At 43.4% G+C, this 24,568-nt stretch overlaps 1 protein-coding gene across 1 annotated transcript in view; it reads right to left on the bottom strand.

Moving 5' to 3' along the window:
* Positions 1-24,568, bottom strand: part of PLEKHA3 (pleckstrin homology domain containing A3) — a 47,276-nt gene that overhangs the window by 7,171 nt on the left and 15,537 nt on the right. The window contains exons 2-6 of the mRNA XM_073633817.1: positions 15,795-15,911; positions 13,406-13,561; positions 10,566-10,702; positions 9,251-9,415; positions 8,820-8,863 (exon numbers count right to left, since the gene is read on the bottom strand). Coding sequence (XP_073489918.1) covers positions 8,820-8,863; positions 9,251-9,415; positions 10,566-10,702; positions 13,406-13,561; positions 15,795-15,911 — 619 coding nt within the window. The remainder of the gene's footprint in view (positions 1-8,819; positions 8,864-9,250; positions 9,416-10,565; positions 10,703-13,405; positions 13,562-15,794; positions 15,912-24,568) is intronic.

Genomic DNA, 24,568 nt, shown 5'->3' on the forward strand with positions numbered 1-24,568 from the left:
ACCTAATTTATAAATATTTAATAGAGTCCCCCTGTGTGCAATTTAATCTCAGTATAAATACAGCTGTTCTATGAAGTCCTCAGAGGTTTGTTAGAGAACTTTAGTGAACAAACAGGATCATGAAGGCCAAGGAACAAACCCGACAGGTCAGGGATAAAGTTGTAGAGAAGTTTAAAGCAGGGTTAGGCCATAAAAAATATCCCAAGCTTTGAACATCTCACAGAGCTCTGTTCAATCCATCAACTGAAAATGGAAAGAGTATGGCACAACTGCAAACCTACCAAGACATGGCCGTCCACCTAACCTGACAGAGAAGCAGCCAAGAGGCCCATGGTAACTCTGGTGGAGCTGCAGAGATAGACAGCTCAGGTGGGAGAATCTGTCCACAGGACAGCTATTAGTGAAGCACTCCACAAATCTGGCCATTATGAAAACATGAAACATGGTGGAAGCAGCATCATGTTGTGGGGATGCTTTTCTTCAGCAGGGACAGGGAAGCTGGTCAGACTTGACTTGGGAACATGGATGGAGCCAAATACAGGGCAATCTTAGAGGAAAACCTGTTAGAGAATGCAAAAGACTTGAGACTGGGGCGGAGGTTCACCTTCCAGCAGAACAATGACTCTAAAACATACAGCCAGAGCTACAATGGAATGGTTTAGATGAAAGCATATTCATGTGTTAGAATGGCCCAGACATAAATCCAAATGAGAATCTGTGGCAAGACTTGAAAATTGCTGTTCACAGACGCTCTCCATCCAATCTGACAGAGCTTGAGCTATTTTGCAAAGTAAAATGCGTACAAATGGCACTCTCTAAGGGCTAGTTTACACTTGCTTCAAAACAAGGCTTCGAACAGGCTTTGTTAAAGCTCTCTGAATGCCAGTCAAAGCCCGTCACTAAATAAAATGGTTAGCTTACAGTTCTGTTTACACCTTGCGTTTGCGTTGGCTTCGCTTAAAAAAATTATAGCCCACGTTGCTGGTGGTGCTTCAAAGCCTCCATAGAACTCTATGAAAAAGCATGCTTTAACCACTTAAGGACCGCCTAACGCCGATTTACGTCGGCAAGGCGGCACGGGCAGGCAAAATCACGTACATGTACGTGATTTGCCTCTCGCGGGTGGGGGGTCCGATCGGACCCCCCCCCGGTGCCCGAAGCGGTCCCGTTCTGTTCCCCGGCGATCCGAGATGAGGGGGAGGCCATCCGTTCGTGGCCCCCCCCTCGCGATCGCCGCCGGCCAATGGGAACACTCCTTTGCTGCTGTATGCTAAACAGCAGCAAAGGAAATGATGTCATCTCCCCTCGGCTCGGTATTTTCCGTTCCAGCGCCGAGGGGAGAAGACATCAATGTGAGTGCACAACACACTACACACACAGTAGAACATGCCAGGCATACAAAACACCCCGATCCCCCCCCCGATCGCCCCCCCGATCCCCCCCCAATCACCCCCCCCCCCCCCCTGTCACAAACTGACACCAGCAGGTTTTTTTTTTTTTTTTTTTTTTTTTTTTTCTGATTACTGCATAGTGTCAGTTTGTGACAGTTACAGTGTTGGGACAGTGAATATTACCCCCCTTTAGGTCTAGGGTACCCCCCTAACCCCCCCTAATAAAGTTTTAACCCCTTGATCACCCCCTGTCACCAGTGTTGCTAAGCGATCATTTTTCTGATCGCTGTATTAGTGTCGCTGGTGACGCTAGTTAGTGAGGTAAATATTTAGGTTCGCCGTCAGCGTTTTATAGTGACAGGGACCCCCATATACTACCTAATAAATGTTTTAACCCCTTGATTGCCCCCTAGTTAACCCTTTCACCACTGATCACCGTATAACTGTTACGGGTGACGCTGGTTAGTTCGTTTATTTTTTATAGTGTCAGGGCACCCGCCGTTTATTACCTAATAAAGGTTTAGCCCCCTGATCGCCCGGCGGTGATATGCGTCGCCCCAGGCAGCGTCAGATTAGCGCCAGTACCGCTAACACCCACGCACGCAGCATGCGCCTCCCTTAGTGGTATAGTATCTGATCGGATCAATATCTGATCTGATCAGATCTATACTAGCGTCCCCAGCAGTTTAGGGTTCCCAAAAACACAGTGTTAGCGGGATCAGCCCAGATACCCGCTAGCACCTGCGTTTTGCCCCTCCGCCCAGCCCACCCAAGTGCAGTATCGATCGATCACTGTCACTTACAAAACACTAAACGCATAACTGCAGCGTTCGCAGAGTCAGGCCTGATCCCTGCGATCGCTAACAGTTTTTTTGGTAGCATTTTGGTGAACTGGCAAGCAAGCACCAGGCAGCGTCAGGTTAGCGCCAGTAGCGCTAACACCCACGCACGCACCGTACACCTCCCTTAGTGGTATAGTATCTGATCGGATCAATATCTGATCCGATCAGATCTATACTAGCGTCCCCAGCAGTTTAGGGTTCCCAAAAACGCAGTGTTAGCGGGATCAGCCCAGATACCTGCTAGCACCTGCGTTGTGCCCCTCCGCCCGGCCCAGCCCAGCCCACCCAAGTGCAGTATCGATCGATCGCTGACACTTACAAGGCACTAAACGCATAACTGCAGCGTTCGCAGAGTCAGGCCTGATCCCTGCGATCGCTAACAGTTTTTTTGGTAGCATTTTGGTGAACTAGCAAGCACCGGCCCCAGGCAGCGTCAGGTTAGCGCCAGTACCGCTAACACCCACGCACGCAGCATACGCCTCCTTTAGTGGTATAGTATCTGAACGGATCAATATCTGATCCGATCAGATCAGATCTATACTAGCGTCCCCAGCAGTTTAGGGTTCCCAAAAACGCAGTGTTAGCGGGATCAACCCAGATACCTGCTAGCACCTGCGTTTTGCCCCTCCGCCCGGCCCAGTCCAGCCCACCCAAGTGCAGTATCGATCGATCACTGTCACTTACAAAACACTAAACGCATTACTGCAGCGTTTGCAGAGTCAGGCCTGATCCCTGCGATCGCTAACAGTTTTTTTGGAAGCTTTTTATTGAACTGGCAAGCACCAGCGGCCTAGTACACCCCGGTCGTAGTCAAACCAGCGCTGCAGTAACACTTGGTGACGTGGCGAGTCCCATAAGTGCAGTTCAAGCTGGTGAGGTGACAAGCACAAGTAGTGTCCCGCTGCCACCAAAAAGACAAACACAGGCCCGTAGTGCCCATAGTGCCCTTCCTGCTGCATTCGCCAATCCTAATTGGGAACCCACCACTTCTGCAGCGCCCGTACTTCCCCCATTCACATCCCCCAACGAAATGCAGTCGGCTGCATGAGAGGCATTTTTATGTGCTCCCGAGTACCCCTACCCAACGAACCCCCCCCAAAAAGATGTTGTGTCTGCAGCAAACGCGGATATAGGCGTGACACCCGCTATTATTGTCCCTTCTGTCCTGACAATCCTGGTCTTTGCATTGGTGAATGTTTTGAACGCTACCATACACTAGTTGAGTATTAGCGTAGGGTACAGCATTGCACAGACTAGGCACACTTTCACAGGGTCTCCCAAGATGCCATCGCATTTTGAGAGACCCGAACCTGGAACCGGTTACAGTTATAAAAGTTAGTTACAAAAAAAGTGTAAAAAAAAAAAAATATATATATAAAATAAAAAAAAATAGTTGTCGTTTTATTGTTCTCTCTCTCTATTCTCTCTCTCTATTGTTCTGCTCTTTTTTTACTGTATTCTATTCTGCAGTGTTGTTATTGTTATTGTTATTGTTATTATGTTTTATCATGTTTGTTTTTCAGGTATGTAATTATTTATACTTTATTGTTTACTGTGCTTTATTGTTAACCATTTTTTTGTCTTCAGGTACGCCATTCACAACTTTGAGTGGTTATACCAGAATGATGCCTGCAGGTTTAGGTATCATCTTGGTATCATTCTTTTCAGCCAGCGGTCGGCTTTCATGTAAAAGCAATCCTAGCGGCTAATTAGCCTCTAGACTGCCTTTACAAGCCGTGGGAGGGAATGCCCCCCCCCCCCCCCCACCGTCTTCCGTGTTTTTCTCTGGCTCTCCTGTCTCAACAGGGAACCTGAGAATGCAGCCGGTGATTCAGCCAGCTGACCATAGAGCTGATCAGAGACAAGAGTGGCTCCAAACATCTCTATGGCCTAAGAAACCGGAAGCTACGAGCATTTTATGACTTAGATTTCGCCGGATGTAAATAGCGCCATTGGGAAATTGGGGAAGCATTTTATCACACCGATCTTGGTGTGGTCAGATGCTTTGAGGGCAGAGGAGAGATCTAGGGTCTAATAGACCCCAATTTTTTCAAAAAAGAGTACCTGTCACTACCTATTGCTATCATAGGGGATATTTACATTCCCCGAGATAACAATAAAAATGATTTAAAAAAAAAAAAAATGAAAGGAACAGTTTAAAAATAAGATAAAAAAGCAAAAAAATAATAAAGAAAAAAAAAAAAAAAAAAAAAAGCACCCCTGTCGCCCCCTGCTCTTGCGCTAAGGCGAACGCAAGCGGCGGTCTGTCGTCAAACGTAAACAGCAATTGCACCATGCATGTGAGGTATCGCCGCGAAGGTCAGATCGAGGGCAGTAATTTTTGCAGTAGACCTCCTCTGTAGATCTAAAGTGGTAACCTGTAAAGGCTTTTAAAGGCTTTTAAAAATGTATTTATTTTGTTGCCACTGCACGTTTGTGCGCAATTGTAAAGCATGTCATGTTTGGTATCCATGTACTCGGTCTAAGATCATCTTTTTTATTTCATCAAACATTTGGGCAATATAGTGTGTTTTAGTGCATTAAAATTTAAAAAAGTGTGTTTTTTCCCCAAAAAATGCGTTTGAAAAATCGCTGCGCAAATACTGTGTGAAAAAAAAAAAGAAACACCCACCATTTTAATCTGTAGGGCATTTGCTTTAAAAAAATATATAATGTTTGGGGGTTCAAAGTAATTTTCTTGCAAAAAAAAAAAAACTTTTTCATGTAAAAAATAAGTGTCAGAAAGGGCTTTGTCTTCAAGTGGTTAGAAGAGTGGGTGATGTGTGACATAAGCTTCTAAATGTTGTGCATAAAATGCCAGGACAGTTCAAAACCCCCCCAAATGACCCCATTTTGGAAAGTAGACACCCCAAGCTATTTGCTGAGAGGCATGTCGAGTCCATGGAATATTTTATATTGCGACACAAGTTGCGGGAAAGAGACAAATTTTTTTTTTTTTTTTTTTTTTTTTGCACAAAGTTGTCACTAAATGATATATTGCTCAAACATGCCATGGGAATATGTGAAATTACACCCCAAAATACATTCTGCTGCTTCTTCTGAGTACGGGGATACCACATGTGTGAGACTTTTTGGGAGCCTAGCCGTGTACGGGACCCCGAAAACCAAGCACCGCCTTCAGGCTTTCTAAGGGGCGTGAATTTTTGATTTCACTCTTCACTGCCTATCACAGTTTCGGAGGCCATGGAATGCCCAGGTGGCACAAAACCCCCCCAAATGACCCCATTTTGGAAAGTAGACACCCCAAGCTATTTGCTGAGAGGTATAGTGAGTATTTTGCAGACCTCACTTTTTGTCACAAAGTTTTGAAATTTGAAAAAAGAAAAAAAAAAAAAGTTTTTTCTTGTCTTTCTTCATTTTCAAAAACAAATGAGAGCTGCAAAATACTCACCATGCCTCTCAGCAAATAGCTTGGGGTGTCTACTTTCCAAAATGGGGTCATTTGGGGGGGGTTTGTGCCACCTGGGCATTCCATGGCCTCCGAAACGGTGTTAGGCAGTGAAGAGTAAAATCAAAAATTCACGCCCTTAAAAACGCTGAAGGCGGTGATTGGTTTTCGGGGCCCCGTACGCGGCTAGGCTCCCAAAAAGTCCCACACATGTGGTATCCCCATACTCAGGAGAAGCAGCTAAATGTATTTTGGGGTGCAATTCCACATAGGCCCATGGCCTGTGTGAGCAATATATCATTTAGTGACAACTTTGTGCAAAAAAAAAAAAAAAAAAAAAAAAAGTGTCACTTTCCCGCAACTTGTGTCAAAATATAAAATATTCCATGGACTCAATATGCCTCTCAGCAAATAGCTTGGGGTGTCTACTTTCCAAAATGGGGTCATTTGGGGGGGGGTTGTGCCACCTGGGCATTCCATGGCCTCCGAAACTGTGATAGGCAGTGAAGAGTGAAATCAAAAAGTTACACCCTTAGAAATCCTGAAGGCGGTGATTGGTTTTCGGGGTCCCATACGCGGCTAGGCTCCCAAAAAGTCCCACACATGTGGTATCCCCGTACTCAGGAGAAGTAGCTGAATATATTTTGGGGTGCAATTCCACATAGGCCCATGGCCTGTGTGAGCAATATATCATTTAGTGACAACTTTTTGTAAATATTTTTTTTTTTTTTTTTTTTTGTCATTATTCAATCACTTGGGACAAAAAAAATAAATATTCAATGGGTTCAACATGCCTATCAGCAATTTCCTTGGGGTGTCTACTTTCCAAAATGGGGTCATTTGGGGGGGTTTTGTACTGCCCTGCCATTTTAGCACCTCAAGAAATGACATAGGCAGTCATAAACTAAAAGCTGTGTAAATTCCAGAAAATGTACCCTAGTTTGTAGACGCTATAACTTTTGCGCAAACCAATAAATATACGCTTATTGACATTTTTTTTACCAAAGACATGTGGCCGAATACATTTTGGCCTAAATGTATGACTAAAATTGAGTTTATTGGATTTTTTTTATAACAAAAAGTAGAAAATATCATTTTTTTTCAAAATTTTCGGTCTTTTTCCGTTTATAGCGCAAAAAATAAAAACTGCAGAAGTGATCAAATACCATCAAAAGAAAGCTCTATTTGTGGGAAGAAAAGGACGCAAATTTCGTTTGGGTACAGCATTGCATAACCGCGCAATTAGCAGTTAAAGCGACGCAGTGCCAAATTGGAAAAAGACCTCTGGTCCTTAGGCAGCATAATGGTCCGGGGCTCAAGTGGTTAAGCACCTGCTGCTTTTGAGGCTTTAATTTAGCTTTAGCTTCGCTTTGTTTTGGAGAAATTGCAGGTATGAGATATACACTGGGCGGCACAGTGGCGCAGTGGGTAGCACTCTCGCCTAGCAGTAAGAAGGGTCGCTGGTTCGAATCCCGACCACGACACTACCTGCCTGGAGTTTGCATGTTCTCCCTGTGTCTGCGTGGGTTTCCTCCGGGTACTCCGGTTTCCTCCCACACTCCAAAGACATGCTGGTAGGTTAATTGGATCCTGTCTAAATCGGCCCTAGTATAGGTATAAATGTGAGTTAGGGACCTTAGATTGTAAGCTCCTTGAGGGTATAGGGACTGATGTGAATGTATAATAAATATATGTAAAGCGCTGCGTAAATTGACGGCGCTATATAAGTACCTGAAATAAATAATAAATAAATAAATACACACACAAGCACAAAGCATCTGTCAAGCTTCAAAAGAGCATCATGAAGCCTCACCAAATCTTCAAAAACACATCATAAAAGCATGTTGAAGCGGTAGGCGCTTTAATGTGTGTTGAAGCCAAAGCAAGTGTAAATGAGCTGGTAGAGACATACCAAAAAGACTTGCAGCTGTAGTTGCAGCGAAAGGTGGTTCAACAAAGTATTGACTCAGGGGGGCTGAATACAAATGCACGCCACACTTTTCACATATTTATTTGCAAAAAAAAAGTTTAAAACCATTTATCATTTTCCTTCCACTTCACAATTATGTGCCACTTTGTGTTGGTCTATCACATAAAATCCCCAAAAAATACATTCACATTTTTGGCTGTAACATGACAAAATGGAAAATTTCAAGACGTATTAATACTTTTTCAAGACACTGTACTTACATTGGTCCAAGCTGGAGTTCAGTTTTTAAAAATTGTTTGTCAAGATTTGCTCAATTGTAATAACCTTTAGGTTTCTGAACAACATACTGAATGCACATACTGCCTGCCATTTTGGGAAGTTCCCTACTAAATCCTTATAGCCCACACATCGAATGGATAGCAGGGCAAATAAAAAAAAAGGATTAAAGTGGTTGTAAACCCTCACAGACCACTTTGACCTACAGGTAAGCCTAGATTAAGGCTTACCTGTAGGTCCAAGAAATATCTCCTAAACCTACACAGTTTAGGAGATATTTGCAAAAAGACAGGCACCGCTGGCGCACTGAGCATGCCGCTGCTAACAGCGATATGCCATTAGTGGCGGCTCCCGTGCGCGGGAGTGACGTCATCGAGGCTCCGGCCAATCACAGCGCCGGAGCCATGATACCCGGAAAGAAAATGGACGCTTCGTAGCAGAGGGGGCAGTGGTGACATCGCAGGCTCCTGTGTCAGGTAAGTGACACATAATGGGCTACTATGCGATGCATAGTAGCCCATTATGCTTTACCTTTGCAGGGAAACAAAGAGGAAGTAAACCCATCAGGGTTTACTTCCTCTTTAAGATCTCCTTCACACTATGTCATTCTAATGTGATGCTACTGCATACATGTTAGCGTGTGTTACATTAAGGCAGCTATTAAATCAAGAATGACTAACAATGTATCGCATTAAGAAACAAATCTACAGACCTGCACCTTTTTTAATGTAGCGCACAACACTGCAGGACAGGTGCATTGTGGTATGCTGCAGTGCGAGTCTGTTGGCACCTACTGGACTTATGCATTGGAGTGCCATTCTAAATAAATGGCACTGCAATGTATTGCTCACAGTGTTACTGTTGTAATAAACTGCATATTACTGCAACACATAGGTCTGAAGGAAGTCTAAACGTTAACTATACTTGGTAAATTAATCCATATGTAATAGTACACGTGTGTTCATACTCACCTATCTGAAGTGTAGGTGCCTGGGTGACTCATGGATCTCTTCATCTATAAAACAGGAAGGTACAATTCAGAAATCTACCATTTCTAAATATGAAGTTGCACAAAGTAATGTGTAATGGTCATTGCCAGCCAATTTAAACCTAGTAAAATGTCAAGTGACACTTAACACATTTACAACTCCAGGGTCAGACACAGAGGGAAATTTAATAAAACTGTACCCTTCTCATATGTTACATATGCAAAGCTAGCCGAGAATAGTCCTAGGCCATGCCCTGACTTTATTTAGCTCACCCTTTTGAGAATAAAAAGCATTATCAGTTTTATGAAAATACATATAAAATTAATTTCAAGTAATGATCAACACATAAAGCCCACCCAGCAGTTTCTGCCATCATTGCATAGAACTGCCATGGCCTCGTATTTCTGCTTTACCATTTGTATAGGAGAAGGAGACACAGCAGACACCAAGGACTCGTGAGGAGGAAGCTGGTACATTTCTGGTTTGAATTTGGCATTTGCAATCTTGACACATTCTTCAAGCGTGGTGATAAAGGTGTTGCAGGTTGCGCTGAGCAATGAAGATGCTTCATTCATGTTCTATATGAAATAAGAACACACACAAATAGGCAGTTACACAATGGCACTAAATACAAATGCCAATGCTGGATAAAATAAAATAAACATAGAAATGTGCATTTCACTTTTGGAACTAGCAGCTAGTCAGCTGAATAACCTGCCAAATACTTTAGACTCCATTCACACTTGTGCAATTTGTCATGTGACTTTGGACATCAAATACGCATGACAAGATGCACCCCATTCTTTTTAATGGCACCCATTCAAATCAGTCACGTTCCAAAACTGCACTGGAAATCATGCGACTCTGAAGACACGCAAATGTGAAAGGAGCTTTAAGCTTTATGACTCTCAGGTAATAAGAACTCTGCACTTCAGTAGCTTCTTACTCTTCCTGCTGCTTCCATTACTGAGATCAGGATATGCATATTGAAATGATCAATGCTGAATTGTTTTTGAGGATACAAGTCCCAGTGCCATCATCCTTACCCTTCCTTCACTACTTAGCAGGTCACTGGACAGCCAATCTAAAAACAAACATAAATAAAGGGACCTACATGTCATTGAAATGTTGATTTACTATGCTTTGACTAAAGCCAGCCATACATGGATCAAAATTTGGCCAGCTCAGTGAAGACCGGACGAAACTTGATCCGAGTATGGGCAGGCTGTTTGTACCCAAGTTGATCCATCAAACAACTTGGGTAGAACCAGCCTGTTGGATTTTTTACATGCGATTACTGCCGGTAGCCACAGCCGCTAACATTAACCATTGTGTCCTGCCAGCTGGTAGAACACAATAGCGCTGTGGGAGGGATTCCTCCATTAACAATGAATGTTATGGGCTACTTCAGTAGTCTGATATTTTAAAAAGTGCCGGTCTTTCCTTCATTTTGATTCTTGGTAGGAAATGTGCCTATTATTGGGCATCCCAATGCTGTTTGCTATGGATGTGCTCCACTGCATCAAGATTTATGACTTACATTCCCTTTCCAAGATACATATGTAGGGTGCTACACTGCAATCTGCAAAGCAGCCAATAAATACTGACTTAAAAAAAAAAAAAAAAAAAAGAAGATAATAATAGATATATACACAGGTATAGCTAGATTTGCAGGATCTATGCCAGATAATCTGATTTGAAGTACACAACAGACAGTACAGCTCATACCTCAGCACTGGGCGATGGTCGATTCTCATCTTGACTAACAAACTCCTGGATGGTGTGTACCTGCTGCATGAGCAGGTCACAATACAACCGCAGCTCTGACATTTTGGTTTTCAGAGATTCATTGGTTTCACTGATTTCTGCAAATGTAAATAAAACTAATTTATTTAGCTGTAAATGAAACAATAGCTGAAACTACGGGATTCCTTTATGAAAAACTCAATTCACTTAGCTGTTTGTCCATCAATATGGGATGTTCTGTGCAAATGGGGATAAATCAAATGTTTTCAGGGTAAATTAGAGGCAATTGCTGTTTTTGGGGATTGGGGCAGTTGCCGTTTGTATCGTTGGCTCTTTGGTGAGGGGGCACACTGGGCACCTTCACTGCCATTGTGCTATTTGCTGGGGGTCCAGTCGGCTCCCTCCAGGCATACCTGCCCTCAATCTATCCATTACTATATATGTGCTCCTAATATAAACCGCTCACAAAATGTAAAGCGTTAGGACTGCAGTGTACACTGGGGTGCCTTGTCATGGCCTCTGCAGCTTACTCATGTATTTGCAAATGTGTGTAAACTAAACCCCTGTTTTTTACATGAACTGTTAAACAGGACAATTCGGTTTGTTGCAGGGCCTCTTTCCCACAACCCTGGGCAGTGGATGTGGGGGTTTGCATGCAGGGGGCTCATCGGAATCTTTAACAAGGGGGCATCGAGATCTCACTCCTTCCATGTGAACAAGCATATGGTACATTGTTTCCCCTACTCATTCACCAAAAAAAGTGTCAAAAAGAAATAAAAACAAAGACAGTTTATGACAATTCCTTTTTTTTTTTTTTTAAATAATGTCCCCTGATGTAGATCCGCAGCACTGCAAAAAAAAAAAAAAAAAAAAAAAAAAAAAAGACTATCGCCGTCTGCTTGCTCCGCCGTGTGACAGTTATTAAATAGATTAGGGGCGGGGCCACATCACCTAGTGGCACCGCCCCCTTGCGACATCACCGACTCAGTATGCACATACGTCAAGGGGGGCAATGCCACCACCCCCCCTTTCTTGGCCTGCCAGGCTGCATGCTCGGATAAGGGTCTGGTATAGATTTTTGGGGGGAACCCATGCCATTTTATTTCATTTATTTTGGCGCGGGGTTCCCCTTGAAGTCCGTATTAGACCCAAAAGGGCCTGGTATGGATTGGATTGCTGCAATATTTAGTTTTTTACATTCAGCTGTCAGCGGGGAACGCTGCTCACAGCTGATTAGTCATCTGTTGTTAAGAACACAGCGGCCGGTTTCCCAGCCTGCTCCTTAACAACCAGCTAATGTTAAACAAGCCGGCTCCAAAATTTTACATCTGAACTGCATCTAAAATCGCAGCTGAACTGCTGAACAGCTGCTTAAAAAATTCACAGAGAAAATGGAGGGGAAATTCGGACTGGACATGTGCGAACCTAGCCTTAATTTCCCTTAGTTAAGATACCAGCACCCAGACTGAAAAGGGCTGACAACTAGAGATGGGCTCGGGCGTGTTTGGGATCCCACCTGCCCGATCCTGCCAGGAAGCAGACACTGCACACGGCTAATCACAGGCAGTGAGACATTTCCCGATCTGTGTAGCTGTGGACTGGGAAATGTATCACTGCCTGTGATTAGCCGTGTGCAGTGTCAGCTTCCTGGTGGGATCGGGCAGGTGGGATCCCAAACACGCCCAAGCCCATTCCTAATGACAACTACATCGGTATTATACTCTGGATAGCCATATGCTGTAAATTACGGCTGTGTAAGAGTCCTTAGAAAGGAAGCTCTAGGACTGGGAAGAGGGAATTCAGCAATTTTTACCCCTTACAATCTCGGCTAGAGATAGATTCATGCAATTGAAGTTTATCCACCGTGCATACTACTCTCCACTAAGATTAGCTAGAATCTACCCTGATAGGTCAGCGAGATGCGCTAGATGCGGCTCTGAGGATGCTGATTTTTTCCATGTGGTCTGGTCATGCCCTGGAGTGGAGGACTTTTGGAAAAATATATTGGCCGATATTAATTCTATTGGGTAAAAGAATATCCCATACAGCCCAATCCCTCTTCTGCTAGGTATCTGTGATTTCATGGAGGTCTCGTGGGGGAAAAAACTGTTTGTTTTCTACACCACATTATATGCTAGAAAGGCAATTCTATTGCAATGGAATCAGCCTCAACCACCCACTAGAAAGCTCTGGCAGTCCTTGGTTAACAAGGCACTGTCGTTATATAAAATGACATACATGGGAAGAAACTGCCCCCAAAAATTTGGGAAGATTTGGGGGGCATGGGTGAAGGCGAAACATTTAACTATTGACTGAAATATACGGGCCAGTGCCCACTATACCTGACACAAACCTCCTCATACCAACAATTAATTTACCTATGTCTCCCTCCCCCCCCTTTTTTTTTTTTGGGAATGTAAGATAGGAGTCTTTATGCCAAGGATGATCATTGGGCCCACCCACGCCTCTACCTTAGATGAGTGCCGTATTGCATATATTTGTAACATCTTTTTAGAACCTGACGCAAAATTCATGTTCAGGTATCGCTGCTTTTGAGGTTTATTTTCTATATCTGTTAAGAAAGTGTAAACAACTTTGCAAAATGTCTGTATCGATGTTTAACCCGATATAGTTGGTTTGTTTTGTAAAAACCTAAATAAAATTTTATGTTAAAAAAAGAAAGGAAGCTCTGCTTTCCTTGGCAGCCTTAAAGGTTAATAAACTAACATTAAGTGTAAGGAGGCTTGATGTGCTTACCAGAACACTACCCACTAAAAGACAGCATGGAGGGTTACTGTAGTCTATGAACCTGCGCTACTTACCTTTCTCTTTCCTGGTCCTGTTATCAGCCAGGCAGGCCTTAGAGCTCCCCAAAGCTACTAACCACCTCTGCCTTTCTGCAGCATTTACAGCCTTGACATAGAAGTGCTGTTCTCCAGGGATGATGAGCTCCATCCTGGAGTTGTCTGTTGAGTGAACTGCAAAGACAAGTTGGAAAAATACGATAAAGCATTTCATTCAATAGGAACGCAGATATTTTTTAAAATGTCAACATTTTACTTGCATACAATTATGAATCGTTCCTGTTAGTCCTGAGAATTAGGCAACAATGGTTCTTTCAGTCCATAGGCAAAAATCATGAGAAAAACTGCACAGGTCAGGGGAAAGATTGTGATTTATTTAATGAGAGATCTGCACATGTACAGCCAGCCAAAGCCACAAATCTATTATTGCTTTTGTGGCCAACTGCAGAAAACTATAAATCAGGTGGTATAGGGAGCAACCAACACGAAGGAAAAAAGGTTTTCTAGCAAACAGAAATACCTATCACAATACCCTTTCCCATAAGAAAATATTTATTGTATGCAAGTATAACAAATACCGAGCCAAACCAGTCAAGCAACTCTCTTGGCTTAGAAGACTTTAAAGCCAAATCCACCAAGCACACTGCAGTGGCTAAATGTTTGTAAATTCTACGGGTAAAGAAATAATTAGTAATACCCTCCATCTGTGTAACTGCCCCCCCCCCCCCACAGTTTTGCCCCCATAATCCCAAACCTTTTTGGCACCAGGGAGTGGGTATGTGGTAGATCATTTTTCCAGGGACCGTTGAGCTTTCACGTTGGTCCTCAGCCCCCTTCACATCACAAGCCCCCTTTACAGCACAGTCCTCCCTTTATATCAGTCACTGGCTGCACTGTAAAGGAGCATTGGGATGTAAAGGGGATTTCACTGTAAAGGGGCTATAAAGGGGACTGCACTGTAAAAGGGCACTGTGATATAAAGGGGACTGCACTGTAAAAGGGCACTGTGATATAAAGGGGACTGCACTGTAAAAGGGCACTGTGATATAAAAAGGGGACTGCACTGTAAAAGGGCACTGTGATATAAAAAGGGGACTGCACTGTAAAAGGGCACTGTGATATAAAAAGGGGACTGCACTGTAAAAGGGCACTGTGATATAAAAAGGGGACTGCACTGTAAAAGGGCACTGTGATATAAAAAGGGGACTGCACTGTAAAAGGGCACTGTGATATAAAAAGGAGACTGCACTGTAAAAGGGCACTGCACTGTAAAAGGGCACTGTGATATAAAAAGGGGACTGTACTATGAAAGGGCACTGTGATATAAAGGGGACTGCACTGTAAAAGGGCACTGTGATATAAAGGGGACTGCAATAATTAAAGTACCCCTTTACAGTGTAGTCCCCATTATATTACAGTGCCCTTAGCACTCACAGTCCCCCCTACACAGTGCCCCTTGCAGTCATTGCCCCCCCCCCCTCCCTTTCCTCTGCATCATCACTGCCCCCTTTCATTCTCCGTCTCCCAGTTCCACAGTTCTAGCTTTGGCAGTGCAGAGGCCGTTATCGGCATGTGTGTCCTCTTCCGTGTCTCTCGCCCCGCCAACAATGTCATCCTATCAGCAGGGCCAGGGGGGCGGGAGAATCTGCAGATCTGGACGCTTGTTAATATGAACAATGCACATATTTGCCAGCACACCATAGATCTTCAAATGTAGTCCAAAGCTAATTCAGTCACTATAGCACCCACTACAGATGAGCCTTGCGATCCAGGAATGAGTGCGATGGGAACAGACAAGACTATTAATATGAAAAGACTCCCGCTCTCTGTCCAGATCTACAGCTCTTCCCGTCCCCTGCACTGCTGATTGATTGACATCCTCGGCAGGGCGGGTGACCCAGGAGAGGACACACAGGCTAAGTGGCACGGCCACACAGCAGGTGGTGAGTGACGACCATGGAACATGCTAGTCCCGTCTAGACTGCGGTCGCCATTCACCCCCTGCTATGCGACCCGGCTATGAACAGGCCGCGGACCAGTACCGGTTTGTGGCCCGGGGGTTGGGGACCCCTGCTCTAAGGCACTTTTTTTTTTTTTCATCCCAGAGTTGAACGTTAATATTTATGCTTTCTCGTGTTGCATTTTATCACATGGGAAAGCACATTAAAATGTATAAAACCTAAATGATTGGCATTTATTTAGCTAAACTACTGTTTATCATAAACAAACACTATGTGGTTTTTTTTTTATAAAAGTACAAATTTTTTCCTTTGCACAATTCCGGGCTGATCACCCACAGCCTTTTTAGCCACTTCCCATCTACAGTACAAGTGGCCGATTACTATGAATTGATGCTTTTTGTTGCTGTATTCTACAGCATGTTGAAGAATAATCATTCATTTCTTACCTTTAATTTCACAGACAGCCATTTTAATACTTCCTTTGCTGCCTTTACAGACATCATCTTGGGAATCATAGTATGAAAGAATACCATTGTCTAAAACAAACCAGCGAGGCTGCCAACCTGAAAACAATCAACAGTTTCATGAGGATTTCCAGAACATGCACTTTTTTTTTCCAAAAGACTAAAACCAAATAATAATGCATGCTATACCACTGTAAAAAAAAAAAAAAAAAAAAAAAAAAAAAAAAAAAGGTTAAATGGTAACTCTTTTTTTATTTTACAACTCTGTAAAGGGATTATGACAAATCTGCATCTACAGTACTGTTAGGGACAGGAATAGTTAAATCTGTATTTACTATATACCACTGTAAGTAGACTAGTACAATAAATGTAAATCTGCCATGAGAGATTGGTGGAACTGTCATTACTGAACTCTTTCTAAAAATGTCAGTTGCAGGGTGGATAAAAATCAATGATTTTTTTTTTTTTTAATTGCTTTTTGGAGTAAAAATCTAGATAAAGATAGTTTTCTATTTAAGATACACTAATAATTTGGTTTATTCAGCATGAAATAGAGCTTAGTTATGTAGGATGAGGTTGTATATTCTACAATATTTACATTTTTGGTAAACTCATTCAATGAATCCAAGCTCTGCAAGCTGAGATAACATGCACTGCGTTGATGCATTCACACAATGTCACAGTAACCATGAGATAAAACAAAGTTCCAATATCGCCGTTTTAACTTGACAGCCTATTATTCTAAACGGGAAACCTTCATTTTGTTCAATATTCAAATATTAAAGATTCTAACAGCCAACAAAAAGAAGTCCTTACATTTAAAGAGCACCTGTCATCTCAGATCCATTATGGCAGCGCCTGTTAGCGGGCATCCACTCACCTGCTGCTGGCACATCACTGGCTGTTAAAGTGAATGGGACTGTCGGTGAGTCAACAGCGGGTCAGAGGAGGAGCCGCTGCGGGACAGAGATGACAGTTGCTCTTTAAAAATTATAACTTAAATCGAGTTGATATAAAGACTTTTTACTAGCGATTTAAATCAAATCCACCCTGGCTAGTTGACTGCTTAAAGTGGTAGTAAACTCTGTACTACCACTTGTACCTACAGGTAAGACTATAACAAGGATTACTTGTAAATACGGTGAATATCTCCTACACAGTTTAGGAGATATTCAGAGGGCATGCAGCCAATGGTCCCATCGGCGCATGCGCTCTAAAGGTCTGGCTTACAGTGCCGGTGTTCCGTCAGAATCAGCGACCTGTCAGATTAGGTAACGGAAGTGACGTTCTGTCAGCTGCGCATGCGTTCCGCCGCTACCAGGTTTGCTCATCTGACAGAACACCTACAGTCAGAAGGCAGCAGTAAACATCTTCGTGCACCCAGCTACGTCTTGAATTTCAAAGTAATTTCAGCAATAAAGTGAGTGTAAATAAATAAATGTAGTATAGTGACATCTATGATGCTGTTTAATTTTGAAAGCCTAAAAGGTTTAGCACTGAGCAGTGCAGGGTGTACCAACATGGCCTCTGCCACCTTCCTACTGCTGGTGTCCACCTTCTTTCAAAATGTAACATCCAAAACAGCATCACAGATGTCAACATACTATATTTATTTATATACACTCACTTTATTGCTAAAATTACTCTGAAAATCAAGAAGTAGCTGGGTATAGTAAGATATTTCCGCTGACGCTTCTTCTGACTGCAGGTGTTCTGTCAGATGAGCAAACCTGGTAGCGGTGGAACGTATGCACAGGTGACGGAATGTCACTTCCGTTACCTAATCAGACGGGTCATCGATTCTGACCAAACACTTCAGAGCCCGTGCTGGAAACGGCGGCTCCCGCACGTATGTTCGGGAATGACGTCGTCACGGCTCTGTCCAATCACATAGCTGGAGCTCACGAACCCGGAAGACAGATGGGGTAACATGTCAGTTCTCTCAGTGGTGATTTTACAGTTGTGATTCACTAACAAAGCAAACAAAAAAAAAAAGTTTTAAATTGTTTATCGTTTATAAAATAGACGTGAACAAAACAAAACAAAAAAAAGGAAAATAATTAAATGGAGGAGGATAGGGAGTTAATTAAGGCTGATTAGAGTAAATTAAGGGTTAATAAGGGGTTAAACAGAGGAACAATTGTTCATCCCCACTGACAGCTCAAAGAACCAGGCCTGAAAGTATCGGTTTCAGGTATCACTGCATTTGCACGAGTAATAATACTTGTGCAAATACTCGGTATCGGCACCAATACTAGTATCGGTGCAACCCTAGACAGAGTCTCTAATACCGTGATTCACTGACACTGTACTGTATGTAGATCAGTATTGCCGGGGAAATGGCAAAGTCATCATCAGCAGAATGTTACTGAAGGTTGGTTGCTAGGATGCTGACAGGACACAAGGGCCACCTGCACCATAACAACCAATGACTGTGCACAGGGCTGCCTGCACCCTAGCAACAAAGGATTGTGCCTCAGGGACAGACTGCACCCTAGCAGCAAAGGATGTTGTGCGGCAAAGGCCACCTGCATCCTAGCAACAATGGACAATGGATGCTGTGTGAAAAGGGTTCACACAGCATTCTTGGTAGCTACGACGCAGGTGGTTGGGCCAAACTGCATCACTGCTTCTTACAGTATAAGATAGGTGGCCCCATTGCTCAGAGATATTTCGACTGCCCCACAGATATGGCAGCTTACTGTATGCTCTACAGCAGAAGCCATATGCAAGGGTGGACTGAAAATTCTTAGCCTCTTCAATGAAGGGCGGAACAATCCACATAATTAATAGGGAAATTCAGTAAAGTGCCCGTTGTATGTGTGCTTGGTTTCATTATGATACGTTCATTTCTTCACGCCTCTGCAGAAATTTAGACACGTCCTACACACCACATTTTTTAAAAATGGCTGGTGACTGCTGATCAACAATGTGTGTGCGTTTAGACACCATCTGACTTCCATGACATCAAATATGTCCAATGAAGTTTGCAGTATCAGCTTGAAAACAGACTAGTAAGTCAATAATGTTCAGATCAGCAGTCAAAATCTATTTTTCAAAAATGTGTGTAGGATATGTCTAAGCTTCTGCAGCAGAGGAAGGGGTTAAAGGGGTTGTAAAGGTATACATTTTTTCACCTTAATGCATTCTATGCATTAAGGTGAAAAAACTTTTGAAAATACCGCCGCCCCCAGCCCCCCCGTTTTACTTACCTGACACCTCGAAACTCGGCCGCTCGCTCCCGACCTCCATTCAGCCGATCAGCCTGGTCGCTGATTGGCTATAGTGGATGGATTGAAAGCAGCGCAGCCATTGGCTCGCGCTGCTGTCAATCACAGCCAATGACGTTGAGCGTCGGGGGCGGGGCCGAGTGATACAGCGAGCGGCTATAGCCGCCGGCTGTATCACGGAAGCGCGCCCGCAATAACTAACCACCATGCGAGAGAGCTCGCATTAAGGTGGTTAGTTATTGCGGGGAGGAGCTGAGACAGCCGCCGAGGGACCCCAGAAGAGCAGGTTCGGGGCCACTCTGTGCAGAACGAGCTGCACAGTGAAGGTAAGTATAACATGTTTGTTATTTAAAAAAAAAAAAAAAAAAAAATTTACCTTTACAACCCCTTTAAGTGTTCCCTAGGGAGTGTTTCTAACTGTGGGGGGAGTGGACAGAGATCGCTGTTCCTGATCACTAGGAACAGCAGATTTCTCTCTACTCCCCTGTCAGAATGGGGATCTGTCTGTTTACATTGACAGATCCCCATTCTGACTCTCTGAGGAGCGATCGTGGATGGCCGGATGACATCGCGGCCGTCGGCCACGTGCATCGGCTACGGCGTCGTGCGCGTGCCCTATAGATTCTTAAAGCAGCGGACGTACAATGACAGCGATTCGCGCAGTCGTGACAACCTGCCGCAGTACAACTGCCGCGGCTGGTCGGCAAGCAGTTACATGGGTTATGATGAGGATGGCCACAAGCAGGCACAGGTCTCCATACCTACCTAAGTATATACACAGTGTGTGCGTGTGTGTGTGTTTGCGTGTGTGTTTTTTATTATTACATTACAGGCCCAAAGCATCACACTGCCTCCGCCAGCTTGCCTTCTTGCCATAATGCATCTGTTCCCATCTCTTTCCCAGGTAACTGACACACACGCACCCAGCCATCCACATGATGTAAAAAAAACATCATTCATCAGTCCAGGCCACCTTCTACCATCGCTCCATAGTCCAGTTCTGATTCTCACGTGCCCATTGTAGGTGCTTTTGGCTGTTGACTTGGGTCAGCATGTACACCCTGACCGGTCTGCCACTACACTCCTCCATAAACAAACTGCTCGGTTCTTCTGCTTTCAACACATCGACTTCAATGGACAACATGTTTTGTTTGCTGCCAAATATATCTCACCAAGTTTTACTGTAGATGTCATTGTAACTAGATAATCAATATTATTCACTTTACCTGTCAGTGATCCTAATGCTATAGCAGATGGGTGTGTGTGGATGGATGGATGGAGGTGTGTGTGTGTGTGTGTGTGTGTGTGTGTGTGTGTGTGTGTGTGTGTGTGTGTGTGTGTGTGTGTGTGTGTGTGTGTGTGTGTGTGTGTGTGTGTGTGTGTATATATATATATATATATATATATATATATATAGTTAGTGTATATATTAGTACATTATAATAATGTATATTTACATTTGAAAGAAAACCTGTGCTGGGCCCCAAGTTCAAAATGTGACGCAATGAAACAAAATCAAGCACCCCAAGGTGCCTTTACACTCTGTGTTCTAGCAGAGCAACCCCAGGAGCACGTAAGACAGCGCTCTACCATGTAAAGGTCAACTAGGTAGTTGAAGTCAACATTTGACCCACTACCTTCTCTGCATGCTGACTGGCCAACAACGCTGCCCATCACACAACAAGGGACTGTGGTCAAGTCAATATTCGTATTCGTAAAAATGAATCCAGATTTCCCCCCAGGCATGTCTCACCAATTTCTCTCAGATCATTGGGTGCATGATCTGATTTTAGCCCATCACTTTAACGATCAGGGGCAGTTTTTGCCTGCCTTTCACCTTTCCACCCAAATGAACAGACCACCCATTTCCCTTTGGACTTACTTTTTACTTACACATTACCTAAGACTCTAGACAACACAGCCATGTGTTCGAGACAATTCACACCCTTTGAAATACTCTGCACGCAAAAACAACCCCAATGCCACCTTATATCCATCATGCATTCTCTCCTTTTTACAGACTTAAGTCCCAATGATGGCAAAGCCTGCAAGACGTGGGAAAGGGACCTCTCCCTGACTCCGACAGTGGAAGATTGGGAACAAATTTTCCTAAATGTCCATAAAGGATCAATAAATGTCTCTACACAGGAAAATGGATACAAAATATAATCCAAATGGTACTGCACCCCAGCTCTTTTACACAAATTCAAAGACAATACCAGAAACATGTTGGAGATGCCAAAAAGACAGTGGTACACTATTGCATATATGGTGGTCCTGTCCTCTCCTACAAACTTTTTGGAAAGAAGTACAACGTATTACTTCCCATGTCACATCTTACGATTTGGAACTATCCCCAGCCCTGTTCCTTCTACATCACTCACCCCTATCACACAAATCCTATCACAAATCTCAAGTGATGCATTTGATTAATGCAGCAAAACAATGTATTCCCCTCCATTGGGGTTCTCCCCATGCCCCCTCAATCAAGGAATGGTTTAACAGAATTAACAGAGTGGCTGAACTGGAGGAGCTAATTCACAATGCACGTGATACTCCTAAAAAATTTGGAACCAAATGGGCGTGCTGGACACATTTCCAGTCAACTCCAGAGTTTTCTCGCCTAAACAATTGATCTCTGTACCGATAAATGATGACTCTATTATATAATCAGACCTTTTAAACCCCCAGTCGACTTTCCACAATACCTAAACTCATGACCAGTATACCCTACCCCTCTAAGGGCTGTTTGCCTCCAAAACCCGCGTGAACTTCTAAAAGAGTTCCTTTCATACCATTGTCCATTGAGGAGGGAGGTAAGAGATGCTGACCCCCCCCCCCCCCCCCAAACACTCCTCTCTCCCACCTTTTTTCTCCCCCCCTATATACCTATTTGCTTACTCCCTCTCACTAAGCTATACTCCAAAGACTACTTTGCATACACCACACATGACTTCTTCTCTAGGTCTCATGTGGATCAAAAATTTCACAATTCCCTCTCCATTACTGGTATTACTTCCCCCCTTCCGAGCGAACTCTATTGCACTCACCCAAACAAGGATTACTAAGCTTTGCCTACTTAAAAAAAAAAAAATGAAAAAATAAATAAAAGAAGAGCTAGCAGTGTGGCGTTCAATAACTCATTTTTATATTCCAGTTCAATAATTAATCAACGGCTTGGAACTACTTTTTCACTCTATATGACCTAGTATTAGGCTGTTCTCTCTTAAGGGCTGTATGTATAGTTTATCCTTGTCTCTTTAATTTTTTCTTGTACGTACTAGGATGTTATTCTTACAAATAAATAAAAATCTTTTTGGAAAAAAGACAAGGTGGACATTATGTGCAGCTGCCATTTGTGATTCACAGAGGTAGATTACAAAGTTGGGTTGCAGTACAGGTACAATTTAATGAGTTATTAGTCCAAGTTGTTTTTGTTGCAGCGGATGCCTAAAATCTGACTTCTCTCTCAGTGCGGACTTCTGGGGAAATCAGTGAAATTTCTAGGGAAGTTCTGTACACTGCAGATTGAAAAAGAAAGGTCATTTTTAATACCATTCAATTACAAAATGGCTTGTCTAGCAGTTGTATATGCTAGATTATTATTTTTAATTGCTCTATATGTCCCTGCTGCCTAAGCATAACAGGAGCAACAAGTTGCAGTTTTCGGAATGTAAACATACAAGCTGTACAAGAACTAATTATGAAATAAAGTTAATAAACCACCTCTGAGATAGAGATAAAATCTACTAATGGAAAGAACCTTCTCTGCAAACAGCACAGCAAATCCAATTATGATATTAACATAGAACAGATTATCTTGGTTCTCAACCCTGAGAAGCGATACAGAGCCTTTCATTGTCTGACAGGCACCCGACAATGCTATGTATATATGTGCCGCAGATTTATTTTACAATATTCCTCCTATCCAGGGCAATGCAGTTTAGACTTACTGAGACAAACTCAATCTGGAAAATGCTCCAGAAATTGAAAGTTTGTCTTTCTACAAATGCTCTAATAAGATGGAATTCTAGATATTTTTACTTGCTGAGAGATAACAAAACAAGCCTAAGGCCCCTTTCACACGGGACGGATCCGTGTTGATCCGCCCCGTGTTTATCCGCTGCTCAGCGGGGATCGCTCCGCTTTCCCCAGCTGAGCTGGCAGATGACAGGGCGGGACCCGCACACTGTGCAGGGACCGCCCTGTCAGATCTCCGCTCTCCCCTATGGGGGATCGGAGGAACACGGACCGTCTGTCCGTGTTCTTCCGATCCGCTCTGCAGACGGATAGAAAAATAGGATTTTCTTCCGTCCGCAGAATCGGATGAGAGCGGAGCCGGACAACATCGGGTGTCAGCGGATGTACATCCGCTGACACCCGCTATCCCATAGGGATGCATGTATGTCCGTATTTCATCCGAAAACGGATGGATGAAATACGGACATACGGTCCGCATGTGTGAAAGGGGCCTTAAGTGATATTTAATAGTCAGTTTTCTTTAAGCCTCGGTTCAAACTGGGACGACATGTCAGGCGACCCAGTCGCCTGACAAGTAGCGTCCCGTTCTCTGCAATGGAACCGTTCTAATCGAAATGGCCAGGATTTGCCGGCTGTGCAAGGATTTTCCTTTCCCCCCCCATTTGAAGTTGTGGACACCTGATGATCCATCTTGCCAGCCCTGGCGGCTCATTAAGCTTTCTGAGACTTGTAAGACGTATGTCTTTTCAAGTCCCCTGCTTCCGGTAAGCCTCCTCAGATACTCTGGTGATGGTCCTGTCTTATATTTAGACGTCTCATTTCATTTTGGTGCTCTACCTTTTCATCTACCAGAAGCTTTCCATCGTTGTTTTCACCAGTTGACCCTCAGAGACCTTTCGGTGGTGGTTTTTGATTTTTATCAGGAACACATTTTCTAATATTTATGGACTCTTTTGGCTGAACTTTTATCTATATATAATTTGTTCTTGTTCACCATTAATCACTGGTTTGTTGTAATTATTATAATTTACATGTCATTTTATAACATATAGTGCACTTTTGATTGTATTGAGTCACTTTTATTTAATTTTGAAGTATTTTCTGTCTATTTGCTGGCCATTAAGAGATGGCTCGAGCCTAGCCCACTGTTTTTATACTCTTTACCATTTACACACACAGCGCTACACTATATATATTTTTTGCTCGTTAATACCTCCCTGATAGAGGCAAACTATAAAGTAATGATGCAATGGTACATGGTCCCAGAGAGTATAGCAACTTTTGTTCCAGGGGCGTCCCCCCGGTGCTTCAGAGGATGTAACGTAAATGGCACTTTCTTCCACACTTGGTGGACGTGCCCCAAAGTGAGGAGATTTTGGATTCGCACGTACAACCTTATATACTCCCTCACACAAGTGAACCTAGTTAAATCACCTCTGCACGCGCTGTTGGGACGCTCAGTGGAGGGAGCATCAAAGTCAATGCGTAGACTAATCACATTTATATTTGTGGTGGCCAGGATTTCAATAGCTAAGTCCTGGAGGT

Source organism: Aquarana catesbeiana, linkage group LG06 (assembly GCF_042186555.1).
Source record: "Aquarana catesbeiana isolate 2022-GZ linkage group LG06, ASM4218655v1, whole genome shotgun sequence".
NCBI classification, from domain to species: domain Eukaryota; kingdom Metazoa; phylum Chordata; class Amphibia; order Anura; family Ranidae; genus Aquarana; species Aquarana catesbeiana.